General features: G+C 41.4%; 1 protein-coding gene across 28 annotated transcripts in view; it reads left to right on the top strand.

Annotated features, from left to right (window-relative positions):
* PBRM1 (polybromo 1) overlaps positions 1–22,333 on the top strand; it is a 128,663-nt gene that overhangs the window by 101,962 nt on the left and 4,368 nt on the right. For 13 of the 28 annotated variants that reach the window (XM_059161107.1, XM_059161099.1, XM_059161105.1 and 10 more), the window contains 7 exons: positions 9,607–9,790; positions 10,581–10,791; positions 11,416–11,617; positions 15,043–15,207; positions 18,572–18,727; positions 21,874–21,944; positions 22,058–22,274. In XM_059161107.1, coding sequence (XP_059017090.1) covers positions 9,607–9,790; positions 10,581–10,791; positions 11,416–11,617; positions 15,043–15,207; positions 18,572–18,727; positions 21,874–21,944; positions 22,058–22,274 — 1,206 coding nt within the window. The remainder of the gene's footprint in view (positions 1–9,606; positions 9,791–10,580; positions 10,792–11,415; positions 11,618–15,042; positions 15,208–18,571; positions 18,728–21,873; positions 21,945–22,057; positions 22,275–22,333) is intronic. The other 15 variants (XM_059161122.1, XM_059161119.1, XM_059161124.1 and 12 more) reach the window with 3 other exon arrangements.

Genomic DNA, 22,333 nt, shown 5'->3' with positions numbered 1-22,333 from the left:
GAAATTGATGTGAGGGAGGAATACAATCTTGTTTCTTTCCAAATGTCTACGCTGTTTCCAAATACCACTTAGAGAAAAATCCATCTTTTCCCACTTATCTATGATGCCACTTTTATCATGTTAGTTTATCCTTGGGTCTACAGCTAAACTTTCTATTCTATTCAAATAATCTGTTTACTGATATATTATATAAGTAATTTAATTATTTTTAAAATTACTTGATTTAAAGTAAGCTCCATGCCCAATGTGAGGCCTGAACTCATGACCCTAAGGTCAAGAATCCCACACTCTACCGACTGAGCCAGCTAGGCACCCCAAATAACTTTAGTTATTATTAAGTTATAATGTTTTAGTAGCTGGTAAGGACAGACCCTTACCCCTAACATGCTTTTCAGAATTTTCCCGATTTTTGTTTCTCTCTGATACTATTTTTAAAATTTTTTTTATTTTTTTTATAAACATATAATGTATTTTTAGCCCCAGGGGTACAGGTCTGTGAATCGCCAGGTTTACACACTTCACTGCACTCACCACTGCACATCCCCCCAATGTCCATAACCCCACACCCCTCTCCCGACCCCCTCCCCCCAGCCACCCTCAGTTTGTTCTGCAAGATTAATAGTCTCTTATGGTTTGTCTCCCTCCTGATCCCATCTTGTTTCATTTATTCTTTTCCTACCCCCCAAACCCCCCATGTTGCATCTCCACTTCCTCATATCAGGGAGATCATATGACAGTTGTCTTTCTCTGATTGACTTATTTCGCTAAGCATAATATCCTCTAATTCCATCCACATCCTCGCAAATGGCAAGATTTCATTTCTTTTGATGGCTGCATAGTATTCCATTGTGTATATATACCACATCTTCTTGATCCATTCATCTGTTGATGGACATCTAGGTTCTTTCCATAGTTTGGCTATTGTGGACATTGCTGCTATAAACATTCGGGTGCATGTGCCCCTTTGGATCACTACATTTGTATCTTTAGGGTAAATACCCAATAGTGCAATTGCTGGGTCATAGGGCAGTTCTATTTTCAACTTTTTGAGGAACGTCCATCCTGTTTTCCAGAGTGGTTGCACCAGCTTGCATTCCCACCAACAGTGTAGGAGGGTTCCCCTTTCTCCACATCCTCGCCAGCATCTGTCGTTTCCTGACTTGTTAATTTTAGCCATTCTGACTGGTGTGAGGTGGTATCTCACTGTGGTTTTGATTTGTATTTCCCTGATGCTGAGTGATGTGGAGCATTTTTTCATGTGTCTGTTGGCCATCTGGATGTCTTCTTTGCAGAAATGTCTGTTCATGTCTTCTGCCCATTTCCTGACTGGATTATTTGTTTGTTTTACTGGGTGTTGAGTTTGTTAAGTTCTTTATAGATTTTTTGATACTAGCCCTTTATCTGATATGTCATTTGCAAATATCTTCTTCTCTTCTGTCAGTTGTCTTTTGGTTTTGTTGGCTGTTTCCTTTGCTGTGCAAAAGCTTTGTCTCTTGATGAGGCCCCAATAGTTTATTTTTGCTCGTTTCCCTTGCCTTTGGTGATGTATCCAGGAAGAAGTTGCTGTGGCTGAGGTCAAAAAGGTTGTTGCCTGTGTTCTTCTCAAGGATGTTGATGGATTCCTGTCTCACAATTAGTTCTTTCATCCATTTTGAGTCTATTCTTGTGTGTGGTGAAAGGAAATGGTCCAGTTTCATTCTTCTGCGTGTGGTTGTCCAATTTTCACAACACCATTTGTTGAAGAGACTGTCTTTTTTCCATTGGACATTCTTTCCTGCTTTGTTTAAGATTAGTTGATCAGAGAGTTGAAGGTCCATTTCTGGGCTCTCTGTTCTGTTCCACTGATCTTTGTGTCCGTTTTTGTGTAAGTACCGTACTGTCTTGATGATGATAGCTTTGTAATAGAGCTTTAAGTCTGGAATTGTGATGCCTCCAGCTTGGTTTTTCTTTTTCAACATTCCTCTGGCTATTTGGTCTCTTTTCTGATTCCATACAAATTTTAGGATTATTTATTCCATTTCTGTGAAAAAAGTTGATGCTATTTTGATACGGATTGCATTAAATGTGTAGATTGCTCTAGGTAGCGTACACATTTTCACAGTATTTTTTTCTTTCAATCCATGAGCATGGAACGTTTTTCCATTTCTTTGTTTCTTCCTCAATTTCTTTCATGAGTATTCTATTGTTTTCTGAGTACAGATTCTTTGCCTCTTTGGTTAGATTTATTCCTAGGTATCTTATGGTTTTGGGTGCAGTTGTAAATGGATCAACTTCTTAATTTCTCTTTCTTCTGTCTTGCTGCTGGTGTATAGAAATGCAACTAATTTCTGTGCATTGATTTTGCATCCTGACACTTTACTGAATTCCTGATTCCTAGCAGTTTTGGAGTGGAGTCTTTTGGGTTTTCCATGTAAAGTATCCATCCTATCATTTGCAGAGACTGAGAGTTTGACTTGTTCTTTGCTGATTCAGATGCCTTTTGTTGTTGTTGTTGTTGTTGTCTGGTTGCTGAGGCTAGGACTTCTAGTATTGTGTTGAATAGCAGTGGTGATAGTGGACATCCCTGTCGTGTTCCTGACCTTAGGGGTAAAGGTCAGGAACCTTTTACCATTGAGAATGATATTCAGTGTGTGTTTTTCATAGGTGGCTTTTATGATATTGAGGTATTTCCCTCTATCCCTACACTGTGAAGAGTTTTGATCAAGAAAGGATGCTGTACTTTGTCAGATGCTTTTTCTGCATCTGTTGAGAGGATCACATAGTTCTTATTCTTTCTTTGATTAACATACTGTATCACATTGATTGATATGTGGATGTTAAACCAATCTTGCAGCCCTGGAATAAATCCCACTTGGTCATGGTGAATAATCCTTTTAATGTACTGTTGGATCCTATTGGCTAGTATTTTGGTGAGAATTTTTGCATCCATGCTCATCTGGGATATTGGTCTGTAATTTTCCTTTTTGATGGGGTTTTTGTCTGGTTTTGGGATCAAGGTAAGGCTGGCCTCATAGAATGAGTTTGGATGTTTTCCTTCCATTTCTGTTTTTTGGAACAGTTTCAGGAGAATAGGTGTTAATTCTTCTTCAAATGTTTAGTAGAATTCCTCTGGGAATCCGTCTGGCCCTGGGCTCTTGTTTGTTGGGAGATTTTTGATTACTGCTTCAATTTCCTTTCTGGTTATGGGTGTGTTCAGGTTTTCTGTTTCTTTCTGATTCAGTTTTGGTAGTTTATAGTCTCTAGGAATGCATCCTTTTCTTCCAGATTGTCTAATTTATTGGCATATAGTTGCTCATAATATGTTCTTATAATTGTATTTCTTTGGTATTGGTTGTAATATCTCCTCTTTCTTTTTCTTTTTTTCTAATTTTTTCCTTTTTTTTTCTTTAAGATTTTATTTATTTGACAGAGAGAGAGATCACAAGTAAGCAGAGAGGCAGGCAGAGAGAGAAGGGGAAGCAGGTTCCCTGCTGAGCAGAGAGCCTGATGTGGGGCTCGATCCCAGGACCCTGAGATCATGACCTGAGCAGAAGGCAGAGGCTTAACCCATTGAGCCACCCAGGCGCCCCAGTTTTTCCCTTTTTAAAAAAAGATTTTGTTCATTTATTTGAGAGAGAGATCACGAGTGAGAGAGCAAAAGCAGAAGGAGCCAGCAGAGGGAGAGGGAGAAGCAGATTCCCCATTGAGTAAGGAGTTCGATGTGGGACTCCATCCCAGAACCCCTGGGATCATGACTTGAACCCAATGCAGACGCTTAACCAACTGAGTCTCCCAGGTGCTCTTGTGATTTCTCCTCTTTCATTCATGATTTTATTTATTTGGGTTCTTTCTCTTTTCTTTTTGGTAAGTCTGATTAGGGGTTTATTAGTCTTATTAATTCTTTCAGAGAACCAGCTCCTAGTTTCATTGATCTGTTCTGCTGTTCTTTTGGTTTGTATGTGACTGATTTCTTCTCTGATCTGTATTATTTCTCTTCTCCTGGGTTTAGGCTTTATTTGCCATTCTTTCTCCGACTCTTTTAAGTGTAGGGTTAGGCTATGTATTTGAGACCTTTCTTGTTTCTTGGAAAAGGCTTGTACTACTATATACTTTCCTCTAAGGACCACTTTTGCTGTCTCCCAAAGATTTTGAAGAGTTGTGTTTTTGTTTTCATTTGTTTCCAGGAGTTTTTTAAATTCTTTTTTAATTTCCTGGTTGACCCATTCCTTCTGTAGTAGGATGCTCATTGGCCTCCATGTATTTGAGTTCTTACCAATTTTCCTCTTGTGATTGTGTTCAAGTTTCAAAGCACTGTGGTTGGAAAATTCAGGGAATGATCCCAGTCTTTTGGCACTGGTTGAGACCTGATTCGTGACGCGGATATGATCTATTCCGGAGAATGTTCTGTATACACTAGAGAAGAATATGTATTCTGTTGCTTTAGGATGGAATGTTCTGAATATGTCTGTGAAGTCCATCTGGGTCCAGTGTGTCATTTGAAGCCCTTAGATCCTTGTTGATCCTTTGCTTAGATGATCTGTCCATTTCAGTGAGAGGAGTGTTAAAGTCCTCTACTATTATGTTACTGTCAATCTGTTTCTTTGATTTTGTTATTAATTGGCTTATATAATTGGCTGCTCCCATGTTGGGGGCATAAATATTAACAATTGTTAGATCTTATTGTTGGATAGATCCTTTAAGTATGATATAGTGTCCCTCCCCATCTCTTATTATAGCCTTTGGTTTAACATCTAATTTGTTTGATCTAAGGATCACCACCCCAGCTTTCTTTGGATGTCTGTCGGCATGATAAATGGTTTCCACACCCCACTTTAAATATGGAGGTATCTGTGAGTCTAAAATGAGTCTCTTGCAGACAGCATATCAATGGGTCTAATATTTTTATCTGACCTGATACCCTTTGTCTTTTGATTGAAGCACTTAGACCCTTTATATTCAGGGTAATGAAAGATATGAATTTAGTGCCACTGTATTGCCTGAAGGTGACTGTTAACTGTATATTTTTGCTCTTCCTTTCTAGTCTATGTTACTTTTAGGCTCTCTTTTTGTTTAGAGGACCCCTTTCAATATTTCTAGGAAGGCTGGTTTGGTTATTGCAAATTCTTTTAGTTTCCGTTTGTCCTGGAAGCTTTTAAACTCTCCTTCTCTTTTCAATAACAGCTAGCTGGATGTAGTATTCTTAGCTGCATATTTTTCTCATTTAGTGCTCTGAATATATTACGTCAGCCCTTTCTGGCCTGCCAGGTCTCTTTGGGATAGGTCTACTGCTAATATAATGTTTCTACTATTGTAGGTTATAGACCTCTTCTCCTGAGCTACTTTCAGGCTTTTCTCTTTGTCTCTGACATTTGTAATTGTTACTGTTAGATGTCAGGGTGTTGACCTATTTTTATTGATTTTGAGGGGGGTTCTCTGTGCCTCCTGGATATTGATGCCCATTTCCTTCCCCAAATTAGGGAAGTTCTCTGGTATAATTTATCCCAATATATCTTCTCCCCCCACTCTCTTTTTTCTTCTTTTGGTATCCCAGTTATTCTAATACTGTTTCATCTTACAGTATCCCTTATCTCTTGAATTCTCCCCTGGTGATCCAGTAGTTTATCTCTCTTTTTCTCAGCTTCTTTATTCTCCATCATTTGGTCTCCTATATTACTAATTTTCTCTTATGCCTCATTTACCCTAGCAGTTAGACCCTCCATATTTGATTGCATGTATGTCATCAATTGCCTTTTTTACTTCGACTTGGTTAGATTTTATTTCTCCATAAAGGGATTCTCTGTCGTCTCTATCGTCTATGCTTTTTTCAAGCTCAGCTAGTATCTTTTATAATTGTCATTCTGAACTCTAGTTCTGATAACTTACTAATGTCCATGTTGATAGGTCCCTGGCAGTTGGTACCACTTCTTGTTCTTTCTTTTTGAGGTGTGAGTTTTGTTTAGTCATTTTTTCCTGACTACCTGAATGAGATAACAAAATGCTGAATTGGTAACAACAACCCCAGAAAAATATATGCTAAACAAATCAGAAGAGACCTGAAACCCTGGGGGGTAGAAAAAAGAGTATGATCAGGCTGGTGAATAGAACAGAGCCACACACTAGATTCTGTGTGTATTTTGGTCTGTTAGAAGAAACTGCCTCCCAATATTTAAAGAAAAAAAAAACTGGTTAAAATATACGTGTGTGTGTGTGTGCACGCGCGCACGCATGTGTATATGTATATATGTATATACATACACGCACACACACACAAATAAGAGTAAATCCAGTGTAGGGATGGAATATGACTGTAAAAATGAAAATTTAAAAAGATTTTTTTAAAGGAATTGATAGGAAGTTGGTTGAGAAAAGAAAGAAAAATTGAAAAAAATACATGATCAGGCAGGTGAGTAGAACAAAGCTATGTACAAGATTTAGGGTATATTTTGGTCTGTTAGAAGAAACTGCATCCCAAACTTTTAAAGAAAGAAAAACTTACATATTTACAAAGAATAAGGTTAAATACAATGAAGAGGTAGAATATGACTATAAAAATGAAAATTAAAGATTTTTAAAAAGGAATTGATAAGAAGTTGGTTGGAAAAGGAAAGAAGAAAAATTTTTTAAAAAGAGAGAAAGAAAAAAATAAAATTTTAAAAATTAACTTTGGAAGATTAAAGAATCATGGGGAAAAAGGCCATGAATTCTATGTGTTGTATTCCCCTATCTCTGGAGTTCCACAGTTCTCTTTGATCGGTGAACTTGGTCTTGGCTGGATGTTCTTTTTGATCTCCTGGGGGAGGGGTCTATTGCAGTGATTCCCAAATGTCTTTGCTGGAGGTGGAATTGCACCACCCTTGCCAGGAGCCAGGCTAAGTAATCTGCTCAGGTTTGCTCTGGGAGCTTTTGTTCCCTGAACGCTTTCTGTACAGCTTTGGAGGACGGGAACGAAAATGGCAGCCTCCCAATCTCCAGCCTGAAGAAGCCAAGAGCTCAGGGCCCCATTCTTCAGTGCGCCCTCAGAGAAAAGCAGTCAACCCCTCCCGTCTCCCTGGTCTCCGGCAGCACTCCCAGACTAAGCGTTTCTATCTCTGGCGCACGGCACTGTTTGGAGTCTCCAAACCCAGCAAATTCCTGCTCTGTACTTCTGCACCGCTCCTCCAGGAGGAGGAAGGAGGTGGGTCTCCCTGGATCTGCCACTTGTGGAGTTCCTGCTCAAAGAGCAGTGGTCCAACTGTGCCTTGGATCACAGTTTAAGGTAACCCCGAGCTGAGAGCCCATTGCTTGGCTCCATCTCTGCCGCCAGCTTCCCTGCTCTGATACCTGGTAGCTTTGCCACAGACACCCCCGATCTTCCTGTGACCGCGCAGGACCTGAGACCACACTGTTCCAGCGAGGGCTCTACCCCAACCTGGCCACTGGGAGTGACATCCCTCAGTGGAGCAGACTTATGAAAGTTCTGATTTTATGCTCCGCAACTCTCTCACTTGCTGAGAGCCAGCTGACAGAGGCTCCCCCTCACCTCGCGCCGTAGTCTCTCTTTCCTTTTATCACCTCAGATTCACTTGTCACGTCCTGCCTCCCAGAGAGCGGTGACTTTTCTGTTCATAGAGTTGCTGCTCTTCTATTTCCTGTTGAGTTTGTAGGTGTTTGGAATGCTTTGGTAACTGTCTAGTTGAATTCCTGGGGCCAGATGAAATTTAGATCTCCTACTCCTCCACTATCTTGCTAGACCTTGAATTTTAACGATTTTTAAGTGTACAGTTCAGTGATTCTAAGTCTCTTGACGATATTATGCAACCATCACCACTGTTCAATTCTAGAATTTTTATCTTTCAGACAGAAACTTCTGTGCCCAGCAAGCAGTAACTACCCATTTCTCCCAGCTCCTGGTAATACCTGTTCCGCTTTCTGTCTCTATGAATTTTGCCTATTCTAGGTAGCTCATGTAAGTGAAATCATGTGATAGTTGTCCTTTTGTGTCTGGCTTATTTCACCTTAGCATTATCTTCTCAAGGTTCATCCAGGGTATAGCATGTATCAGAATTTTATTCCCTTTTAAAGCTGAGTAATATTGCATTATATGTATATATAACATTTTGTTCATTCATCTGTTGATGGCCATTTGGGTGGTTTTCATCTTTTGACTGTTGTGAGTAATGCTGCTGTGAACATTGGTATACAAGTGTCTAATTGAGTTGTTATTTTCAGCTTTTTGGATATTTACCTAGAGATATAATTTCTAGATTATATAGCAATCTGGTTTTTTTTTTAAGATTTTATTTATTTATTTGACAGAGATCACAAGTAGGCAGATAGGCAGGCAGAGAGGGGGGAGGAAGCAGGCTCCTTCCTGAGCAGAGAGCCCAATGCAGGGCTCGATCCCAGGACCCTGGGATCATGACCTGAGCCAAAGGCAGAGGCTTTAACCCACTGAGCCACCCAGGCGCCCCTCTGTTTAACTTTTCGAGAAACTGCCAAGCTGTTTTCCATAGCAATTACACTATTTTACATTCCCACTAGCAATGTACAAAGGTTCCAATTTCTCCACATCTTTGTCCACACTTACTATTTTTCTGTTTTGTTTTTGTTTTTGTTTTTGTTTTTAAGATTTATTTATTTATTTATTTGACAGAGAGAGAGACAGTGAGAGGGAATACAAGCTGGGAGAGTGAGAGGGAGAGGGAGAAGCAGGCCTCTATTGAGCAGGGAGCCCAATGTGGGGCTTGATCCTAGGACCCTGGGATCATGACCTGAGCCAAAGGCAGACGCCTAGCAACAGAGCCACCCAGGTGCCCTATTTCTGGTTTATTTTTGTAATGTAATAGCCATTCTAATGCGTATCAACTGGTATCACATTGTAGTTTCAATTTGCATTTCCCTAATGATTAATGATGTTGAGCTTTTTTTGATGTGCATATTGTCCGTTTGTATATCTTCTTTGGGGAAATGTCTATTCAGATCCTTTGCCTGTTTTATAATTGGGTTGTTTGGTTATTGTTGAGCTATAGGAGTTCTTTGTATGTTCTGGATGCCAGACGTTTTTACCAGAAATATGATTTACACATACGTCTTCTGTGGGTTGCCATTTCACTTTCTTGAGCGTGGGCTTTGAAGCACAGTTTTTCATTTTGATGAAGTCCAGTTTATTTGAGTGCTTACATTTTGGATGTCACATCTGTGAAACCATTGCTTAATAGAACGTCATAACGATTCATACCTATGTTTTCTTCTAAGGGTTTTATAGTTACAGCTCTTACATTTGGGTCTTTGATCCATTTTGAGTTACATTTTTGTATATGGTATGAAGTAGGAGTCCAACTCCATTCTTTTGCATATGGAAATTCACTTGTCCCAACACTGTGTGTTAAAAAGACTCTTTCTCCCCACCTTAAATTGTCTTGGCACCCTTGTCAATAACCCATTGCTTGTAAAAATCCAGTTGTATGGATTCATATCTAGACTTTTAATCTGTTGATTTGCACACTTATCCTTATACCTGTGTATCCCTTTTATATCTGACTTTTGAATCATGTGAATGTATTCATTCAAAAATAATAAAAATTTTAAAATAATTGTTAGCTATAGCCACAGTTCACTCCTTTAATTTCCCTCAAATCTTTCTTTCAGGAAAATGTGCTGTGTTGTCATTCAAGGACTTCCTCTCCTGCAGACCAACTGAAATACCAGAAAATGACATTCTGCTTTGTGAGAGCCGCTACAACGAGAGTGACAAACAGATGAAGAAATTCAAGGGACTGAAGAGGTTTTCACTCTCTGCTAAAGTGGTAGATGATGAGATTTATTACTTCAGGTAAAGTTTGAAAAACAAAAGAGAAAAGAGCACTTTAGCTCTTAAAAGGAAAACTGATATCAAAATCGTTTAGACCATAGTGGTTTTTTATTTTTCTTAGGTCTTAAACTAGAACAGTATACATTTCAAATAGAAAATGTTAATTCAGCTAAAAATTAAAGGAAAATCATCCTAATCTGCTGAGATGTGGTAACTGCCCTTGACATGGACTCCAGTAATTGTAATATGGAGGCAGAGTCCTTGAATCTGGTTTATAGCCTGTTAAAAGATTGCCTAGTTCCACAGTATGAAAATTCTTTTCACTGTATTATATGGGCAACTAGATCCCAACTTTGGACCCAGTACTTCTGTGGGTATTCAGCGCTACCCTTTAAAATACAAACATCCATGAGTACATGTGACTTTTATAAATACACATTTAAGTTCTTTCATTTGCTGATTTAGAGTATACATTGCAGATTGCAGAAATTTTTTTTTTTTTTTAATTTTGTTATTTACCTATGAGAGAGAGAGAGAGCGCGGGGAGGAGCAGAAGGAGAGGGACAAACAGACTGCACTGAGTGCAAAGCCCTGTTGCACCGAGTGCAAAGCCCAGCTTCAGGGCTCAATCCCATGACTCCCAGGAGCATGAACTGAGCTGAAACCAAGAGTCAGACACTTAACCAACTGAGCCACCCAGATGCCCCAGGAAGTCTTCTAAATCTTAAACCAAAGTGTTGCTTTCTGATGAATCCTGGAATGGTGTTTGGGGATTTTATTTATTTATTATTTTTTATTTCACTTCTTTTAGAAAACCAATTGTTCCTCAGAAAGAGCCCTCACCTTTATTGGAAAAGAAGATCCAGTTGCTAGAAGCTAAATTTGCTGAGTTAGAAGGTGGAGATGATGATATTGAAGAGATGGGAGAAGAGGATAGTGAAGTCATTGAGCCTCCTTCTCTACCTCAACTTCAGACCCCCCTGGCCAGTGAACTGGATCTCATGCCCTACACACCCCCACAGGTGATGGTGACAAGTTCCTGTTACTTGTCTTAGGCTCAGCTTTGGTTCATAGCACGCTCAAGCCAAAGGAAGGAGACACCTAGCCCCCACATATGTGAGCTTCAGCCTGCAATTCTGCAGGAAGGAACTGATTTTTTTTCTTTCTTGATGCCACTAGGAAAAATTTTTCATTTCTTGTCTTTTTAAAATGTGCATAGATAACTATTTTTAAAGCCACATTAAGTTAGAATGCTCTCCCTGCCCTGTGTTAAAGGAGAGCAATGAAGAGTGGCATCGCCCTGTTACCCTAGCTTTTACTGCTCGTATCTTTCCTCTCTCCTATAGACCCTCATCTGGGTGGAGGTGATCCCTATTCGTATTTTTTCCTCATTCAGAATTTTTCCAAGACATAATTGTGAGGTCATCATTACAAATTACAGTCATGGAATTCAGTGAAACTTTCATTTATTTGTTATATGGTAAGCGGCAAGGAAGAACTTTTTAGACCAAGGAAATGGCCAGCTCTAAGTTAAACATGTCTACAGAACAGTAACTATTGAATCACATGTTCCTGGCTTCCAGAAACCTTGAGCAGTTAATCAAATGCGATGTTCTGATGCGCTATAAGAGCTTTCTGTCTTACAGTCTACCCCAAAGTCTGCCAAAGGCAGTGCAAAGAAGGAAGGCTCCAAACGGAAAATCAACATGAGTGGCTACATCCTGTTTAGCAGTGAGATGAGAGCTGTGATTAAGGCCCAGCACCCAGACTACTCTTTTGGGGAGCTCAGCCGACTGGTGGGGACAGAATGGAGAAACCTTGAGACAGCCAAGAAAGCAGAATATGAAGGTAAATAGAAACTAGGCGCAACTATCTCAGTTTTCTAAGCAAGGGGGTGTTTTCAGGAATGCACGTGCATAGATAGGTTTTACTCTCTATTTCTTACCACTTGCACATGAACTTTGTGTTGGGGACTGTCTGAAATGGCTCCCGTCCAGCAGTTTAAATGCCAGCCTTGTCCTGACCGAGCAAGCACTGACCCTGACTTGGCCTTTGATCCTGGTGGGGTGTTGTTTTGTTTTGTTTTGTTTTGTTTCTTTTTCCCAAAAAATTTCTCAAACAAATATTTTGCTATTAAAATTTGCATGATTTTCTTCTTTCATTGAGTCCTGTAAGCACACATGTGTTGAGCTGGGGAATGATTTGTACAATTATATTAAATTATTAAATTAGATATTAAATTAGTATATTAAATTAGAATTTTGGTTAAAATTCATCTGAAAGGGGGCTTTCAAAATTAGGATTTATTTTGGCTCTTGATAAGCCACACGTTTAAACTCCAGGCTGAGGCTTGGCTGAAAGCGCTTGGTTTCCTAGGCCAGTCCTGGCCTGTACTATGTCTGCATTCGTAGCTACTTTTAAGGCACTTGAAGTCTCTGATAAAGCTCAATCGCCTTCATTTTCCTTTTACTCTATAATTAAATCATTTGGGGCCATGAGCTATCATTTAAGGATTTGGTGGTTCTTAGCCTTTAGGGACAAGTACTTGAGAGAGATTTTGGGTTTGTTTTTTGTTTTTGTTTTTTAATGTCAGGTATACCTTTAATAAATGAGTAATGAACATTAGCTTAGGCAGTACTCTTGCCTTTGGAGCTATATTTTTCCATTTGGTATTGTATGTGATGGTTCATTTTGCCAGTTTAGAGCTATCTCTCAGTGTTTCACCACTGTGGTCAACCATATCTCTTCTTGGCTAAATCCATTATTTTCTAGGAAACATAAAGAAATTAATTAGGGCTGCCTCCTTTATTAAAGTTTATGGTGTTTCCAAAAAAAAATTTTTTTAAGATTTTATTCCTTTCATTTATATCAATTGATAATTATAAAATTATCTGTCAGGCTTCCCCAAAGATTTTCTGCAGAATCCTAATCCTGCAAGATGTTAGCCAGAAAAACCTTTGTGGCAAAACCAGTTTGAGAAGTACTCCAGACATTCACTCTTGGAAACTCACAGTGCATATTCCCACATTAAAGTCTTTAAGACCTACAGTAAACACCTGTTTTTTTTCACCTGGCATTTTCTGAAACTTGACCAAGTATTCATATAATACCTTCTAATATCATAAAGAACAAATAATTTGCAGAATTCTCTTTAAGAAACCCTAGTCAGTTCCATAAGAACCTCAGACTTTGGGGGCGGGGGGAGAATGTCCAAGTTTATAGAGCTTTGATATTTCTGACCTTAATGATAGTTACAACCAAAGATATCACTCCACTGGAGGAGCGTTGGAAATGAAGCTCGCTTGGGTGTAAAGCCCCGTCTAAGTCAAATGAAGCCCATACTCTGTGGCTGGTTATTTAGAATGTGAACAAGAAAGACAGATGTGTCTGGATGTAGTGTAAAAGTAAAAACACTGGAGCAGGGCTGAAGAGAGTGAGAAATGATGGCTTCTAGGAAAGTCTCCCATATCCAAAGGGAGTCTGAAATTCAGGGAAAACGGAGTGAGATGAGTTGTGTATAATTCAGCAGTGTCTGTCTAAAACAAAATCTGAACTTTTGTTGTTGTGACCAAAACCCAATTTGGTTTTGAATTCAAAAGCCAGAGTTTGGAGTTTGGCTGGCTTCATTTAACAATTTTCTTTTCCAACATAGCCCCTTGGGCACTTCCTGGAAAGAGCCAATAGGTAGCCAGTCCTGTATCTGATGCACAAATCCGAATTTTTCTTTTTTCAACTTTTTTTTTGCTCTCCCATTTTACTGTCATTTGTTTAACGAAAATACTAGAGTTTGATGTGGGGGTCTAGGTCATTCAGTGTTTTTTTTTACTGCTCGCACAAGGAAATGGGTTGTTCAGTTGGCCTTTGTCCCCTCACGCTCATTGTACAGAGGATCTGTAAACTGGGACAGTGTTAGTGAGTGATGACTTGCCTATCTGGCAACTCTGTCGTAGCCTGGGAAGCTTTGATTGCTTGACTTTCACATTCTTATACACTAACAGAGGACTGGAGCTGTTGCTTCTTGATTCTCTTTAAAGCCATGGGATCTCAAGCTATTTTCCACTCCTTCGATCAGCCAACAGTATCTTTTGAGTTCCATGTTGGAGGGTTAATGTGTGGCAGTGGAATGTGCTATCATGAGTCACGACCACATGTTGCTGGTTCTCTCTGTAGCCTTGGACAAGTCACTACCTGTCTCCCAGCCTCAGTTTGCCCTGTGAGGAGTAAGGAGGCTTTCCTTTATATGAGTAGTGAAGCAGTATAAGCCCTGTATTGTGGGTGTGTGGGGAATACACATTTCTAGAGTTTTCTAGAAAGGGTCCAGGCTGTTAACTCCTAAAAAGACTGGGAATGTGATTGTTGGGGACTACTGGCTATGGAGGTACAGGACAGAACAGCTCAAAGGCGTAAGAGACGTAGCAAGGTGTGTTCCACAGCCCAGAACTGGCACAAGCAAATGCTCCTCTTGCATTTTGGATGAAATAAGAGTGAATTCTTGGAACTTTTGCTGATTTAGGATAATTTATGGTCACTATTGAACTGCTCAGCTTCAGGAAACCTGGTTCTGGCAGTACATGTCCATTGCTTCATATGTGTATACATATTCCCTGCTTTGAATGACTGTAGCCTGGAGTATTTTTCCCTTGGGGTTTATTAAACATGACCTCTTGGCTTAATTAGGATGTAGAAAGTAGTGTTTATTTTCCCTAAAACCTTGTGGAGAAGGCAGTAAGCTACTTTTCCCTTACAGAGTTAATTTTCTTCAGCTGCTAAACCCCATGACACCAATGACAAGAGTCCTCAAATCATAGTAAAATTGGGTGCAAGGAATCAGGAAAGTAGTGTAAGTAACAATTGTGCCAAAAATTATAATGGGCCATGGAATTGCTTCATGTTGAAATTATGAATAATTTGTAATGCTATTAATACTAGAATAATGGCAGCTCTTCTCATCTTCAGGGTGCCTTGTGAGATTAACCACGTTGGTTTCGCTGCTGACGTGTTTAAATAAAACCTGTGCTTTCTGAATGTGTGTTGCAGTCTTAACATTCTTGAAATCTTTGCAGACCAGTTCTCAAGATGGGATAGGAAAGCTGGACTCTAGGTTACCAAGTGAAATCGGCCCGACTCCTCCTGTGTTGAGACTAGTCATCTACTGTTCCTTCCGTTGAGACAGAACTGTTGCCTGTGTTTTTACTAGTCCTGTTGAATGCAATGGATGGTATTTTGAATTCCTGGGTTAAAAACAGAATTGAAAATCTGAAATGCCTTTACAGAGCGGGCAGCTAAAGTTGCTGAGCAGCAGGAGAGAGAGCGAGCAGCACAGCAACAGCAGCCGAGTGCTTCTCCCCGAGCAGGCACCCCTGTGGGGGCTCTCATGGGGGTGGTGCCACCACCAACACCAATGGGGATGCTCAATCAGCAGTTGACACCTGTTGCAGGTAAAAACAGGAGCTAAGACCATTTTTTTCCACTTTTAAGAAATTCCTTCATTTTTTTTTTTCTCCAATGAGGAGTAGGCCACAGTCTTTAGGCTTTTCTCATGGCAGAGTCAAAGTTTGAAGTCGTCCATGTCGTCCTTATATCGCCTATCCCATATGGGCAATGCCTCCCCTCTGCCCCAGAAATGGGCCCTGGGCCCAGCCCTGGGGATTGGTAGGGAGCAGCTCTAGCCTGGCTGTGGGCATGGTCTGGCGACATATCCCACCCTAGACTGCTCTTGATGTAGAGCGCTAGAGCAGGAAGCATAAACAGACCCTGAATTCCGTTCTGGAGGGACTCGCAAGAGAAAACACAAAACTAGCATTCAGGTGATGTCGATTCTCCCCTCTCATTCCAGTATTCAGTTTGCCTTGTTCTGCTGCAGCCATCCTTAAGAGACTGGCCATTTAAAAGGATTTTTGACAATGAATTGTAAATCCTTTCTTGGTCACTAATGTGCATGACTGCTAAGTGGAATACAAAGTCCTTATTCAATTCATTGTGCCCACTCTGTAATGCTTTTCTATTTAATTACATTAAACTGCATTTTCTGTTAGTATCCCAGTCACATATTTTTAAAAAAAGAAAAGAAAATGATGAATGTGGTTTGCTTGTGTGTGTTGTCTCTAGTTCTGGTGGCCATAGCAAATTTGGCTATTCTTGAATTGAATATCCTTGTCCAACCTGTCTCCAGTGCAGACTGCTTCTCAGGTCCCTCCTTTGTGATCTCCCTAAGCCTGGTGAGATCCATTCAAACCACCTGAGTGTCTTCTTAAGCAAGCGGTCTGACCTCTTTTCGCAGGGAGTCCAGACAGTGTTGTTCAAGGCAGGCTCATTGGGATGCTGTTTTTGTTTTTGCTTTTTTGTATTTGCTTTTTAAGGAAGAGTAGCATAGGATAACTTTTCCATTGTCGCTCCTACCTTTTGTGATGGCAAGTTCTCACATGCACTGTCGCTGAGCTCAGCAGTTGCACTCGCCAGAGCACATCTGAATCATGGCTTTTCAGTACTTTCAGTGTAACTGACGTTGATCTAACAAATCTCATAATCGCCTGCTCTATTCCATGGCCCATTTTGGTTAATGGGGTTCCAGAGGGTTTTATAAATCAGGCCTTGAACATGGGGACTTTGAAAGTTAGAATTCCCTCCTTGACATCCTGTTTTGTTCTGTTTGATACGTGATCTTGTAGCACTGTGCCCTTGACTAAAAAGCCTGGGGACACATTACCAAAATGAATTCAAACAGCTAAAAACATTAAAACACAGCAGCTGCAGCATTTTAGCTCCCTGTTGGGGAATAACATCACAGCGCTCTGATGGGTGAGGAGGGTGGGACCCCTTCTAGAAAGACCCTGCTCCATTATTAAGCATGTGTTGCCCAGATTCCGGGCCATGGGAGTGAAGGGTAACAAGCAGTCTTGACAGGCAATAGTCTTTGGTCCACAGCAGGAACTTCGCAGCTGAGAGGGTGATTTTTCATGGGTTTACAGATTGCTTAGGGCCCAAGTCGTAGCCTTGTTGCTGTCTGAGACCAGCTTTGCTTACAAGCATTAAAGCTCATTTGAACACATGTGACTGGGATAATACGTGCCAAAGTACAGTTTAATGAAGACAAGTGTCATGTCTTTCAGTTCTTAATAATTTCTTCAACCACAGCCCGTGAAGGCTGCGTTCAGATGGGCTTTTGTAATTGAAAGCAAAGCCTCCCGACATTCTTAAACTCCCACCTACTTGTCCCTAAAAGCTGTCTCTGGTAGCATGGTTAAGAGGCCGTTTGGTAGCTTTGATTTCCTATGTTTAAGATGTGTGTCTGTACAAAAGTAGTTTTTACTCTCTGAACTCTCATTTTTAAAAAAATGAAACTCATAATCCTGTTTCATGTATAGAAGTATTATTTAAAATTCGCTTTACTGGTTTGTGTAAGTTTTTCAGTCAGCTTAGATAGGACTCATGAAGCAGGCTGAAGCAATCTCAGAATTTTCAGTAATTTTACAGCTTCAAAAGACTATAAACTTTTATAAACAAATACCTTTCAAACAGTCCTTGAGGGAAAGTCAAAGAGTAAAATCCTTAGAATGTGGAGTTTTCCACTGTTTCCCAGGGTCCCTCTACAAAGAGTATTTTATAAAAACGAGCTTTGGCTCCAGTCCCTCAAGCCTCCCTTTGTGCAAGAAGCTGTGACCAAAGGTGATTGCATTTTGGGGGTAGTCTTATGTTCTGTTTATTGTGATCATTTCAAATCCTAGAAGAGTCAAGTTGTTTTTCTTGCTTAAAAAAAATGTCCTGTGGCTTTAAAGGTCTTTTGCTAGGTGAGTTTTTGACATTTTGAAATTATTTTCTTCCTTTCACTCCTTTTGCCAGAAATACTTGTTTCTTGAAACTCTTCCCTAGCCAGGAGAAACTATTTTGTGTTGTGAGGATGCACTTTGAAAATAAAGGAATAAAAACCTCTGTTCACAGAAGTTCTGTACCTCATTTAAAATGTTCCCTGTTAACTGAAGGTTTACGTGAGGGCTTTATGTGAATTCGGACACAGAAGTAACAATTGCATTTTCTCATGCCAGCAGAGCCTGATTCTCCAGCCATTCCTTCTGAGGTCTACGTGCCCGCTACCAAGTGACCTGGGCTTAGTTTGGCTTGGGAGGGTTTAGGTTTTATCTTTATTTTACCTGTTTTGAGATCTAAAGATGAAACATCATCCATTGTAATGGCTCTTCTCTGTTCCCCAGCTCAAGGCTGAGCATGATCCGTTTTTACCAGTAGTAGTGGTGCTAGAAGGGAGGGGGAAGCCTTGAAAAATTTTCGACCCCACCCACCCTGCCCCCAGCTGGAGAACCATGCTTTGTGATCAGGGCTGTGCGCCTCATCTCCTTCCATTCCAGTTTCCCCTCATGTATACCCATGACAGGCATATGAGTGTGGGCAGAGTGCAATGATGGGTTTCTACTGATCAATTAGAATCGCAGTCGCAGAACTGGTCACTCTGTTTGAACAGCTTGCAATAATCATGACCTTGGGAAGGCTGTTACTGGAACTCCTCTTTATTATTATTTAACCGAAAACATGCAGCGTATTTATCCCAGGGAAGATAACTACAAATAATAATATACTAAGTACTAATTCATCCACAGATGTTGGATTTCATATTTGTAACTTTTTATTTTGTTCATTATTGCAACAAAATAATTGCACTAATTGCCGTTATATCATGCAGTACTAAGGGCGCTTTATTCATTGGTAGTGCATGTGGGGGGGGAGGTTGGTATTACTTAGCTCATGTTGCATGTTAATGATGCATGTCTGAAATTTGTTGTGTCCTTCAAGGCATGATGGGTGGCTATCCGCCAGGCCTTCCACCTTTGCAGGGCCCAGTTGATGGCCTTGTTAGCATGGGCAGCATGCAGCCACTTCACCCTGGGGGGCCTCCACCCCACCATCTTCCGCCAGGTGTGCCCGGCCTCCCGGGCATCCCACCACCGGGTAAGAACTTCATCCTCATTCACTCATTAATCTCATCTTCATATTCTCTTTTTTCCTCCGTCAGCCAGTTGTTCCAGGAGGTAGCTGCTGCCCACTGTGGCCAGCCCTTTCCTCACTGAGAAGCCCAGGGCTGCCAGCAGCAGGGCCTGTCCTGTGTATTAAGCAGGCAGCTCAGCACCTGTGCCCTCAGGCAGCTGACTGCCTAGCGGCGGCGCAGGACACATGGCAGAGACCAGACTAAGCAGACCACGGGGCAGAAGGCATGCTCGCACACCACTCAGACAATTTGACATGTGCTCAGAATGCCAAATACAGCCTAGAAGGCCACGCCCTCATTATCAGTGAATGAAGTTTCCCAAATTGCTAGTTCCAAGTCACATATGAAAGCACTTTTGGTCCTGAGTGCAATTCTTCCTCTGAAGGAAGGTTTAATTCTTACTGAAGGATTGTCTTCTGTATAGAATTCTTCTTCATCTCCTGCTTCTCAAACAGCCCTTCTAAGGGGATTGGAGAGTCATCAGTGATGATGAAGAAATCCTTCAGTCAGTCATTCCAGGAACAAAAAGGAGGGAGGGAACAAATTTGCAACCAACACATTTTCTGTCTGTGAGTCCCCTAAGAAGTATGATGTAACATTTTAAAGAGCACCAGCACCCCACCCTACTGACTGCAGACACTGATGTAGCTGTCACAGAATCTCAGAATTTATTCCATGTGGAAATACATAAATGGAGTTCAGGAAGAACTAGAGGTTTACTTTATAATTAGTAAGTTGAAATACTGTGAAAGGAAAATCACAAGCTCCCATATTCATATTAATTTCCATCGTATGCAAAAGAGCTGGGCTTTAGCTATAATCTAGTTGGAGGGAATGTGACCTGAAGATAACTTAGAATAACATTTGGTCATTATCCAGAATATCCACTAACAGCCTGGCCCAGATGACAAAATGTAGAATGTTAGATTTGCTTACACCAGTAGTGGGTTATACGGAGTTCGGAGTTCTAGAGGGTCACCCAGCAGTGTGCAGGGCGAGTGAACCTGGGGGCTTGGCCTAGACCCTCTAGCCACACTCCTGTGACTGTTGTTTAGAGAGTGGCCAGAACTCCACACACAGGTTTGATCCAGATATACTGAGGAGGAAACGTTTATGGGACTGGGTGCTTCCTATAGAAATAGTGGCCCGTGTGTGAGTCGCTCTTGCAGCACAAGTCAGTTATAAAATGGGTATACCCACATGACCTGTAGACTTGGCCTTCATTCTGTGCCCTCTCACCTTGGCATTGGGTATCTGACTGACTCAGACCAGGTTGGACTTGACTTCCAGGTGCATGTGTTACTCACTGGGAGCCACATCTAAGGCCAGTACCCTTTAAGTAGCAGATAACCTTTTGGTGGGTATTGGGCACACTGTGTCCCTTTTCTATGCTTCAGGTTCCTAACTGCAATGGAGGCAGCACACATACACTTGATTTTAGTCGGAGAGACAGGAAGAACCCCTCTTAGTGCCCACACGTGCGCACGTGCGCACATACAAACACACACACACACACGTACCCATCTGCTTAGGCTTTAAGGAGAGGACTCAGGGAGCTCTGGTGACTCAGTCCACATTCTCACTAACTTCCCCCTTGCATGGCCTCTGTAAACAGGAAGCAGGGAAATGTGCTCGCACAAGCGCACACACGTATCTGCTCAGGCTTTGAGGAGAGGAGGCCTTAAGGATCTCCTGGTGACTTAGCCCACATTCTCACTGATACCCCCTTGCATGACATTTGTAGACAAGAAGTAGAGGGAATTGCTGAGTTGTTTGTGCCCTGCAAAACTAGAAAAAGGCAGCTCAGGGAGGCCCCCTGCATTATGGGATGTGAGGAGGGTGAGTGTCTGGGGGGCAGTGGCGCACAGTTGTTAGTATGTTGCTGGACTAGCAGCTTACCCACCACAACCTCTTAAACCAGTCACAGATGAGCATGAGGATCCTGCTGTGGTGATCCAAGTAAACTTCTGGGTACTTATAAAAATCCCTGCTTTGTAAACAGAGGCTTATTTTTATGTATTACTTCCTCTCTAACAAATATCTAATCCTTCCTGGAAGTGGCCTTTAGCAGTTCTTTGTCTTAGAATAGTGGACTGGTTCTGCCCGGCCAAAATAGCAACATTTTAGAATCCAGAGAAACTAGCATATGAAGTGAGCTCCTTTTGATCCTTCTTTGTAGCTGGCAGGACTTGTTTAAAGTTTAAACAGCAGCACACCAGGGTTTGGGCTATAGCTTATTAGTTTTTAATGAATCGGGACCCTTGCTTATTTCAGCATCTGTTTAGTGAATGGACAGGACGGTCCCGAGATTGAAACAGCCCCAGACAGTATATTTAGGACATCTCACCATTATCAGCTCGTACCTACGGGACAGAAATTGCTTGTGAGGAATCATCAAGGGAAGTTCACAAAATTATTCCCAGGTACAGAGTACAAATATAGTAGGTCCATGAAGTGTCTTTCCCTTTGTCATTTTTGCATCTGAAGTGACAGCAGCGAGGCTGATCTGCTTCCAGATGGTCCTTTTCACAGAACCGCTCACCAGACGGAAGTGCCCTGTCCGCCAGTATTAGTGACTCCTGTTAGAAGCAGAGGTGCTGGGGCCCGTGAGAGGGCAGCAGGGATGTGCCTCCCGTCTCCACGGGGCTCACTAAACTGTGCCCTTGCACAGCCTCTTCCCTTGTGTCCCTGCTCTTGAGCCCGATGGCAGGACCATTACTGCCAAAATGAAACCCGGGCTTCAGTTGCAGGAAAATGTGTCGTCAGAAGAAAATTACTTTGAAAATAGAGACCTAGTCCAACTAAGCTGACCTAGGGGAATGTTAGAATTGTATCCAAGGTTCAAAGCATTTCTAAGCCATGAATAATTAATGCACATCTGACAGGTTGTACTAGCATTATACTTAAAGTACCTAAAAAAACAACAGAACGTGAAATTTTCTCTGTGAATGCTGCATCCCGTTTTGGGTGCAGAGGGTTCCTATCGAAAAAATTCAAAGGCAGAGATCCATAGGTTTGCATTATAAATGGCATCATTTCTTATCAGTAGTTTTTCAGTAGTCCTCTCAACCCAGAGCCTCTAACTGTGCCATTGCATTCTGAATTATAGGTGTGATGAACCAAGGAGTGGCCCCTATGGTGGGGACTCCAGCACCAGGCGGAAGTCCGTATGGACAACAGGTGAGACTCTCAGTTGGATTTTCTAGGACTTGACAGAATTCAAGTTACCCTCTTTCTCAGAGTACGTGCCAGGTGTTTTTTTTCCCCTCACCGTGTGCTCTGTGTTCTTTCAGGTAGGAGTTTTGGGGCCTCCAGGGCAGCAGGCACCACCCCCATATCCTGGCCCACATCCAGCTGGCCCCCCTGTCATACAGCAGCCGACAACGCCCATGTTTGTGGCTCCCCCACCGAAGACACAGCGGCTTCTCCACTCAGAGGCCTACCTGAAATACATCGAAGGCCTCAGTGCTGAGTCAAACAGCATTAGCAAGTGGGACCAAACCCTGGCAGGTAAGGAGTCCTTCAACAAGCCTTTGTGAAGTCCCACTGCTGTTGGCATTATATTGTAG

This window comes from Mustela lutreola, chromosome 2, assembly GCF_030435805.1.
Source record: "Mustela lutreola isolate mMusLut2 chromosome 2, mMusLut2.pri, whole genome shotgun sequence".
Taxonomy (NCBI): Eukaryota; Metazoa; Chordata; class Mammalia; order Carnivora; family Mustelidae; genus Mustela; species Mustela lutreola.
Note: the sequence above shows the minus strand (reverse complement) of the source record. Positions and strands in the feature narration are given on the sequence as shown.